The sequence below is a fragment of the Lycium ferocissimum genome, chromosome 1, assembly GCF_029784015.1.
Source record: "Lycium ferocissimum isolate CSIRO_LF1 chromosome 1, AGI_CSIRO_Lferr_CH_V1, whole genome shotgun sequence".
In the NCBI taxonomy this organism is placed as follows: domain Eukaryota; kingdom Viridiplantae; phylum Streptophyta; class Magnoliopsida; order Solanales; family Solanaceae; genus Lycium; species Lycium ferocissimum.
The window spans coordinates 55,716,070-55,726,400 of NC_081342.1; the positions used below are offsets into that span (position 1 = coordinate 55,716,070).

A 10,331-nucleotide genomic window follows, 5' to 3' on the forward strand; every position below is an offset into this window, starting at 1 on the left:
TTTGTTTTTATTAAGATTAAGACGTTTGAATGTGAATACATATCTAAATATTAAGACGTGCATTAAGATTTAGATGTCTGTATCTGAAAACACATCTAGATATTAAGATGTTATACTAATATCTAAATACTAAATAATTAAGACTGTTTTCTCAACATCTGAATGCATAGATTGACACAAAACTGACGATTTTGCTCGATACATTTACAGATTGGAAGACCAGTTGTGTTTTCATTGGCTGTTGATGGAGAGGTAGGTGTTAGGAAAGTACTTCAGATGCTTCATGATGAGTTTGAACTGACAATGGCGTTAAGTGGTTGTCGCTCAATCAAGGAAATCACTCGTAGTCATATCACGACTCCTTGGGATCCCCCTCGCATCACACCCCGGTTATAAGCTGACCTCTCAACTTCATGCACCCAACTCTATATTTATTCAAAAATAAAGTTGCCCCCTATGAGAATAACCCCTATGAAATCTATTTGCATTTAGCAAGAGAAGTTTTTAGGCAGTTCTGGGAAATATGTATCTGGCAAAATGCAGCATTTGAACTCTTTTTGCTCGCTTGCATTGATACTTTATTTTCATGTAGGCAACCCGTCATAGTTATCATATAGAATTGCAACCAGTGATGGTGTAAATTGTAATAGGTGGCGAGTGGATGCCGGAAGTTTATTCTCTTTCACCCCGTGATACCCTTTTTAACATTCCCATGTTCCCTCATGGTCCGACATGGGTGCAAAAAAAAAAGGAAAGAGAGGGATGGGGTTGCTATCGCTTTTGGCATAGCGGCCTCTAGTGGGAGGATTTTTTTGTTCCTGCTCAAAAATTACAATTAGCTAATGTGGGAGGATTGCTTAATGAGCTATTAGCTCAGTGGGAGAGCGCATCCTTGATAATATTCGTCGTCCGTTGGCTATGAGGACTTTCAGCCACATGGATAGTTAAATGTGCTCACCGACGCCTGTAGATCATTGAAGGCACACTGGGTATAATTGTGAAGGCATGTAGTACAATATATTTATTAATAGGTTTGATATGATGAAATATATTATTGGAATATCACTAGTTATGCGATGATTTCTTTAATTCACTAAATAGCATTGAATCTTTCATCTGTGGCAGATGAGGGATAACATGTAATTAATAGTAGCTAGTCTGAAAATTACTGTTATCAAAGTCATAAGAGCCCTGATCTCCGATGTGGACAAAGCTTTGATCTTTTCTTTTTTTGGTTTCCAATCTGGCGTCAGGTACCAGCATTGAAGGCCGACTATATCTTTATTCGTGTCGCGTAGGGCCCATTAGCTTAATATAATGCCAAACTTAGAACCTTGGCTTATAATGACAAGCTTTCGGAGTTTCAACTATTAAACACTTTTCCAAGTAAAATGCAAAGAAAATGCGAAATGGTTTTTAATGTATTTCAAATAGTGATCAGTTTGGGCCGCAGTCCTATAATTAAAGAATTTCGCTACTTTTGCCCTCATGTATGATTAGCAGCGTACGCATAATTTTTTGTAAGCGGCGTCACATATTAAAATGAGAACAAATAAATAAAATACCGAAACATTATATTAAAAAAAGAATAAAATATAAATAAAACATAATTCACATACATTACTACAACTCTTCTCGATGATGTTTTCGCATTATTAAAAATGCATTCCAAATAACCTCATTAGAAATAATACTAAACACTTTTTTTATATTAGGCAACAAACGATCATTAAACAACTCATTATTTATTTCATTCCGCAAATAATTTTTAATCAATTTCATTGACGAGAAAGAAGATTAAATAAAATTTAAAAAAAAAAAAAAACAGATAGCACAAAAGTTTGAATAATTTACTGTCGCACTAGTCAACAAATGCGACTTTGGACTAACTGGTTCAAATGTTTTGTTAACATCCAAGAGGCAGCGCTTTGAACATGTACAATATATACTTTTATAAATGAGGTGCAAAAATTTGAAAAACACCAAACGAACTAAGTTGCTAGTGTCAAGCAGGGTCATTTTATTCACTATAGGTATTTTTGTTTCTGCCTCCTAATTGTATATATATTTATTTAGCAAAATTTACCGACAACGCGGAGTTATGTGTCAGTGACACCGTGTAGCCTAAGGTAATTCTGGCCCTACATGTGATTTATAGAAGGGAAAAGGGTCAAATATACCCCTCTACTTTAATTTAATAGTTAAATATACCATTCGTTAGTTAAAGTAGATAAATATACCCTTTTCGTTAGTCAAAATAGATAAATATACTCCTTCCGTTAAGAAAGTACATAACTATACCCCTCAGTTGATAGAATCCCCAATTCCACCATTAATTATCCGATTTAACTTTAAAAAAACCATGCCTGACCCGCCCCGACCCGCAAATTAAATTCTTTCCACCCAAATATACCCACCACCACTACAACCGACCCAACACAACTACAACCATCACAACCAGTAAATTCTTCATAACCATCCTTAACCATGTCCTCAGACATCACTGAACAAAACAAATAAGATCATTCGATCTCAGTAAATACATTAAATCCTTAATACAGTATTGGATATCATATGCAAAATACCAGAGAAAGCATGATTATTATCAGTCAAACATGATTATTATAATATTTCACACTTTATAAAATACTTAGGTATCCAACAGAGAGCTTTGGCTTGGAGCAAACTGAGATAAATTTCTTCATGTATCACTGTATCAAATATCCAGGTAGCTAGCAACATTAAAATCAATAAAAATGAAAGCTTTAGGCTCAAAAAGGCTAGAAAATTCCTGCCACAAGCCTCCTTTCTAAACAACGATCCTCCAATCTAAAATTAAAAACTAAAAATCAACAATCTCTTGAAGTTTTAGGCACAAAACAATTGGGGTTGTGGTTAAGGATGGTTATAAAGAATTTCTATTTGGTTGTGGTGGTGGAAGTGGTGGTAGTGGTTGTGTTAGGTCGGTTGTAGTAGTGGTGGGTATATTTGGGTGAAAAGAATTTAATTTGCGAGTCGGGCATGGGTTTTTTTTAATTTAAAACGGGTAATTAATGGTGGAATTGAGGATTCTGTCGACTGAGGGGTATATTTGTGTACTTTCTTAACGGAAGAGGTATGTTTATCTACTTTGACTAACGGAGGGTATATTTAATTATTAAACTAAAGTAGAGGGACATATTTGACCCTTTTCTCTTTATAGAAATACATTACAAAAGCCTACATTTTTTAGGTTCTTCTTAGAATAGACCAAATATAAAAAGCTCACTTTAAAGTAATGGTGCAAACTTTGCTTGTTCGTTTGGTTTGATCTTGATCTTAAAATAGACAAAAGAATTAATTTCCATCACATTTATACTTTAAGGACCAAATGGAACTAAATCCCATGCATAGAGGACCATTTTGATCATTTTCTCTAAAATGCACCATATATATGGTGCCCAACATTTTTAACATTGAACAATTGAGGCGTAGAACTTTTGAGTGGGCAAACACAAAAATAATTATGTGGGGAATAGAAAATTAAAGTGACGGACTTCAAACGACAACTCAACTTTACCTAAATAAACAATGAAAAAAAGAAGTTCTCTTTTGTTAGGTTATAGATGTACACAAAAGTCAAAATCATGTATTTTGTCATGAGTTTGTGTGCGGTTAAGGATATGCACAAAGTCGAATCTTACATTTTGTCGTGAGGTTTGTGCGTTTAGTCTAATATTAATTTGCTTTTTTCTTGTTGCGCTATTTATGGTCACATAATCAAGCCACCCAATGTCTTTTTATATTCGTAAGATATAGGGAAAAGATCACGGATGCCCCTTTAAATAAAAAAAAAAAAATTATTCGCCCATATTGCCATTATTTTCATGCCTCCAGAAAAAAGTAAAAATATTTACCCGAGATGCCCCCAGTTATGATAGCAACATGATATATAAATATACTGAGATGGTATTATGTAAGATGCTTACGTGTAAGATGCCTTCCGATCATATTAGTCTCCATGATACCATCTGTGGTATATAAATATCTTTGAGATGGTAAAGATGAAAGATCTTTCTTCTTAGTCTCCATGATACCATCATGATATAGAAGTATATCAAGACGGTATTATGAGTGATCATGTTCATTTATTAAAAATGACACTTTTTTCAAAAAAAAAAAATCTCTATGATACCATCGTTTTATATACATATACCGTGATAGTATCATGAAGGACTGCTTCAGTCCTTCAAAGAGAAACTCCTCAGGACCATGATACCATCTCAGTATTTTTATATATTGAGATGGTATCATGAAGGATCAAGTTTCGGATCCTCTCTTATCCTATGATATCATCATGATATATAAATATCTTTGCGATGATATCACGAAGAAGGGATTTGGTCGGCGGGTATCTTCGGTAAATATTTTCAGTCGGTGGGGGTAGAGCGAAAAGGGTTTGGGAGCAGGGGCGGATTTACATCTTTGCCGAGCCGAGGGTGTTCACCCGAACGCCCTCGTAAAAAACTTATAGTGTATATATAGGGTCGATTTTTTGTGTTTATGTACATATATTAACTTTTGAATACTCTGAATAAATGTAAAAGGTTAGCACAAGTGGTCTAGGGTGTTCAAAATTATCTCTAGCATCCTAGTTTCGATTCCCGTCAACAACATTATATTTAGCTTTTGTTATTTTTTCGAACTCCCTGAGTGAAAATCCTGAATCCGCCACTGTTTGGGAGGGGGCATGGACGGGTAAATATTTTTATATTTTGGGGGCAATTAGTGATGTTTTCCCTAATATATATTATTATTTATATCTCTATCTCTACTATATAGAAATGGGAGTTGGGTAGGACAAACAAGGACCAACTCAGCAATACATACTTGTACTCAAAGCTTTACAAATTGTACACGCAATGAATAATTGTACCAAAATTTATATAACTGGTACACTTTAATCAACTGTTTTTTTTATCCCATATGGACATATGTTATAGTGCTTAATATTAATATTTATTCCCTTCTCATGTATAGACGTTTACACTTCAATTTTAATTCTTCGACACATTTATTTTGTCCATGCACTTTTATTTGTTCACTTTTCACTTTTCACATTCTTGCTGAGTATTTATTCTCTTCTCATGTATAGACATATGCAGTTCAATTTTAATTCTCCTACATAAATGTTACACCTTAGAAAAATTCCCCTTACCGTACAGTGAACAGACTCAGGAAAGACATGACATACACGAGGTTTAGACAAGTAAGAAATAGTACGTGATGGTCCTAATTAAGATTCTCAAAGACATTAAACTTAAGGAAAGAAAGTTGTTAAGAGAAGTGAGTCGTAAGTTAGTATGTCGGATGAGAATTATGAGTATTGAGTGAATGGCGTATAAATGATGTCCCAAGAAAAGTTATGACGTCCCTTAGAATGGTATTGAAGTGTTGAACAAGTATTAAGAAGGTTCCATAAGGATCGGAGATCAAACGAGTCGACGAAACGAACCTCGAAAAACTGGGCAAACATACGGCCAAACATACTGGCCGTATATAATCTACTGGCCGTATGTCCAGCCGTAGATTTAGCCCAGATTGCCATGAGCCACTGGACCAAATATACGGTCCAACATACGGTCAGTAGATTTTATACGGACCGTATGTTGGTCCGTATCTTTCTAGTCGACTGAACTCCAATTTTAATAAGAGGTCCTTTTCATTTCATTTTCATTCCAACTCCCCTCCTCCACACCTCAAACCCTCTATAGAATATTCCATACCTTTCATCCATGAGGAAATAAGAGAAACCAAGGATCAACATCAAGATTTGATGAGAATCAAGCTTAAGGAACTCCATTAAAGCTACCAAAGTCAAGAATTCCAAGAGAGAAGAAATAGAGTTTTGTGCTAGAGGGTGTATTATCATTCAAGGTTTATTCCTCTACCATTCAAGGTAAGTTTCATGAACTTTAGATGTTGATTGAAGTATTATTAATATGAAACACTTAGATTATGAAAGAGTATGAAAAATGGGTCATAAATGGGTAGATTATGCCATTGTTGAATAGTAGTTGAGGAGAATCATGAAAATGGTTATGTTGAGATTGTGAATGTGTTATGAATGATATTTAGATCATGGAATAAGTATTATAAGTGAACAAATGTGATAATGAACCGTAGTCATGAATATGGAGAATTTAGGTGAAATTATGAAATGCGAATCATGGGAATGAATGACGATTGTTGTTAGCGATATTGTGATGGTTGTTATGGGTGTTGGAAGTTGATATGGAATATGGCGGAACGTAGTATAAACAAAGGAAACGCTGCCCAATTTTCTTTAGCCTTAAGAGGCATGGTTTCATAATTGCCTAGCTAACGACGATACGAACTCTCTTGAAGGTAAAGACGAGGACATCAAAGGAGGACGAGCAAGCCATAAAGTAGTTAACGACAAGAGGTATGTGAGGCATTACCCTTTCCTTCCAAGGCATGAATCTTAAATATAATTTCCCTCTTCCTTCACGGATCTTTTATGTTCCTAGAGATGAAATGTCTACGTCCATGAGTAACGAGACTGGATAAGAAATACGTTATGAATGCAATAAAGACTCTAGAGACCACGATATAATGTTCTTATGAGATCAATGACGAGGATCACGATCCATTGACATTTCTTCTTATATGTACTCGCCTTAAATCGTAAAATTCCTCCAAGGCGAGATATGACTCTTATGCTATTCCATAACATGACCGGGGGTTTACGACCTTACGTCACCCCGACATAAACCTAGCCGCTCTCAAGCTAATGTATGTACGTGTATGTAACTAAGAATGTCAAACCATGGTAAAATCGTGATAAGCCACGATATGTCTATGAATTGAATGTTAATGGTGACAAGTGTACGAAATACATGGTATGTGTGATAATATGATTCCACCGCGCCTAATTGGTAGGACATGTCACCGCTACGCGGGTCTGCTATGATTCCACCGCACCGAGAAAAGCGGACATGTCACCACCAGCTGGTCACAGCAGATGGTTACCCGGACGCGGGTAACGATATAATGACGTATGATTGATGTAACGATGCTTGCATGCTATGATAATGTATGTGATGTATTTATGTATGATGAATGTACGCGAAACTGGTTCATATGTAAAGATGGTACAGGTTACGCCCTCATCTCATGATTTACGATTTCCGAGTGTTATGTTTGTTTATTTACGCTTACATACTCGTGACAATGTTCGTACCGACGTCCCTTTTTTTGACGTCGTGTTCATGCCCACAGTAGGCAAGGAGACGGTGCCGATCCCTAGAGTCGTTGGCTGATTTGTGAGCACTCCATCATCCGGAGGTGCTTTGATTATTCTTTGGTACATATTTGTATATTCACATTTTGGGCACGACGGGGTCCTGTCCCGTCTATATGTTTAGTATTCCATTAGAGGCTCGTAGTCACGTATGTGTGGGTAGTATGGCCCCATGGTCTCCATGTATATGTATGTGTATGTGTATATATTATTTTGATAGCCGAAGTATTTTATGTTTATAAAGGTTAACGCATCTCAGAAAATGACAGTCTTATATGATTACGAGTATATAGTATGAATGATAAGCAGTAATATGAGCGGTGTTCGGTGGTCAGCCCCGGATACCCGTCGCGGCCCGTAGCTCGGGTCGTGACAATAAATTTATTTCCTCCGTGCACTTTTACTTGTTCACTTTTGACTTTTCACGATCTTTAAGAATTAATAAATCCCACGTGGACATATTTCATAGTACTGAATATTTATTCTCTTCTCATGTAAACACGTATGCACTTCAATTTTAATTCTTCGACACATATTTATTTTCTCCGTGCACTTTTACTTATTTACTTTTGACTTTTCACATTCTTGCTGAATATTTACATATGTCATAGTACTTACTATTTATTCCGTTCTTATGTATATACGTATGCACTTCAATTTTAATTTTCTGACATATTTATTTTCTCCGTGCACTTTTACGTGTTCACTTTTGACTTTTCACATTCTTGTTGAATATTTATTCTCTTCTCATGTATAGACGTATGCAGTTCAAATTTAATTCTCCTACACAAATTAATTCAATTTAACTTTTCACGTTCTTTAAGAATTAATAAATTCCACATGGACATATGTCATAGTACTAAATATTTATTCTCTTCTTATGTATACACGTATGCACTTCAATTTTAATTTTCTGACACATATTTATTTCCTCCTTGCACTTTTACTTGTTCACTTTTGACTTTTCACATTCTTGTTGAATATTTATTCTCTTCTCATGTATACATGTATGCACTTCAATTTAATTCTCCGACACATATTTATTTTTTTCGTACACTTTTACTTATTTACTTTTGATTTTTCACGTTCTTTAAGAATTAATAAATGAAGTACTCCTTCCGTCCTATATTACTTGGCCACATTACTAAAAATATTTTTCTATTCTATATTTTTCTTATATTTTTTTTATATTTCTATTATATATAAACGCCTAAGGTGGACGAACACAACAACAATAAGTTGTACAAACAGCAACTGAAATTGTACTCTAAGCAAGGACTAACGTGTGTACATTTCAGAAGTTGAACATTAATTCTACCTCATGTGTATTTACTTTTTAAGTCCCTCGGATCCGCAGTGTCTCAATTGTCCTTTCATTTCCTTCATTTGACATATACTCTCCCTGTCTCAATTTAAGTGTTTGCGTTTGACTAGACACGGAGTTTAAGAAATAAAGATAGATTTTTAAATTTTGTGGTTCTAAATTAAAAATATGTATAATATAATAAAATATCCTTTGAATCTTGTGATTATAAACATGACATGTAGGATATTTAAATTGTCAACTTATTAAATATAAAAGGAGGTGGACATAATCAAAATAAAATAAATTTTAACAACAATTGAGAAATTAAGGGGAAAAATAAGAGGAAAAGAAAAAAATATGGAGACTCACTATGAAAAATTACAGTATCTTTTGTAAAATATACAAACCATAAAACTAACTAAATTAAATATTAATCGTGGGTCCCGTACATCGCACGGGCATAGTTTGCGATTTTTTTATTTTTTACTTACTTACTATATTAGAAATGGCAGTTGGGGGTACGAGACGAACAAGGGCATAGTTGTTATTTCAGATATTTTAAAGGGTTGTTTCCAGCTGATCTTTTGCCTTCTTCACTGTACTTTTGGAATCAAATTTTAGTACTGTAGTTGTTTTCATTCCTCTCTCTCTCTCTCTCTCTATCTGTGTGCTTTTTCCTCGGATTTTCTCTGCAAGCTTTTCCTACACACTCTGGTGGGTTCTCTAACACTTCTGCATGTAAGCTTTGATTTTCATATTTTTTTGTTGTTGAATTTGGGGTCTTTTTTTTTTTGTTTTTCTTGCTCTGATTGATTGGATTTTTTTTTTTTAATAATTCTATAAATTGGAGTCTCATCTAGACTCTTCGTCTTCCAAAAAGACTGTTGCAAAAATGCTTCTCATTCTCACTTTCTTTGATTTTTCTGTGTTCGAAATCTTAATCTTGGGTTTTGAAATTGAAATTTGAGAATTTTCAGAGAGAAGGTATTAAACTGTAGATCGGATTTCTCTTTTTGAGTTCGGTGGGAAGAAACATGTGATGAATCCAACAACGAAAACTACTTGATAATGATCTTTGGGTGGCTCATATTTGAGAGGTATGGTATGGATTGAACTTCTCAATTCCTCAATAGATTAGTAACAATTTTTAAAGGTTACTTTGGTGGAATCTATCAGAAGAGCTTAGTTATTAGAGTAATAAACGGGGTCGAAATGCAGTACATTGAAGAAATAATCCCCCCATCACCACTAAAAGTTGCGCAGAATAATAAATATTTTTCTATCCTTTTTCTATAAAGTCACTTTTTGTTGGAACTCTTTACCTCAAGGCTTAAGGTAAGACTTCTTGGTTTTTTTTTTTTTAATTTTGAAGTTTGAGTTTCAAAATTTCAATTGTGCCACATTAATTGGAACAACGGGATTATATAATTACTCCGTCTGTTTCAATTTATGTGGCACAGTTCGGATTTCGAGAGTCAAAATTGAAATTTCGTAGTCGATGTAAGTATATTTTTGCGTCGACTGTACTAATTTTGGTAGTGTTTTCGTTGGTGATTTATCACCGCATTTAAGTTATTACTTGATTCAAGTATGCGGATAAGGTTGTTATCTCTGCGGCTTATTTCCTGCTCCATGCAGCTGTTCATTTGTGCTAAAGCTAGTCAATGAAATCAAATCATTGTTGGCATGTGTTGCCCAAAAGGTTGTAGAAGTAAATGCTTA

General features: G+C 34.7%; 1 protein-coding gene across 1 annotated transcript in view; it reads left to right on the top strand.

Moving 5' to 3' along the window:
- LOC132065495 (glycolate oxidase 1-like) overlaps positions 1 to 685 on the top strand; it is a 2,972-nt gene extending 2,287 nt beyond the window's left edge. Inside the window, exon 5 of the mRNA XM_059458919.1 lies at positions 187 to 685. Coding sequence (XP_059314902.1) covers positions 187 to 396 — 210 coding nt within the window. The 3' untranslated portion in view covers positions 397 to 685. The remainder of the gene's footprint in view (positions 1 to 186) is intronic.
- The last annotated feature ends 9,646 nt before the right edge of the window (positions 686 to 10,331 follow it).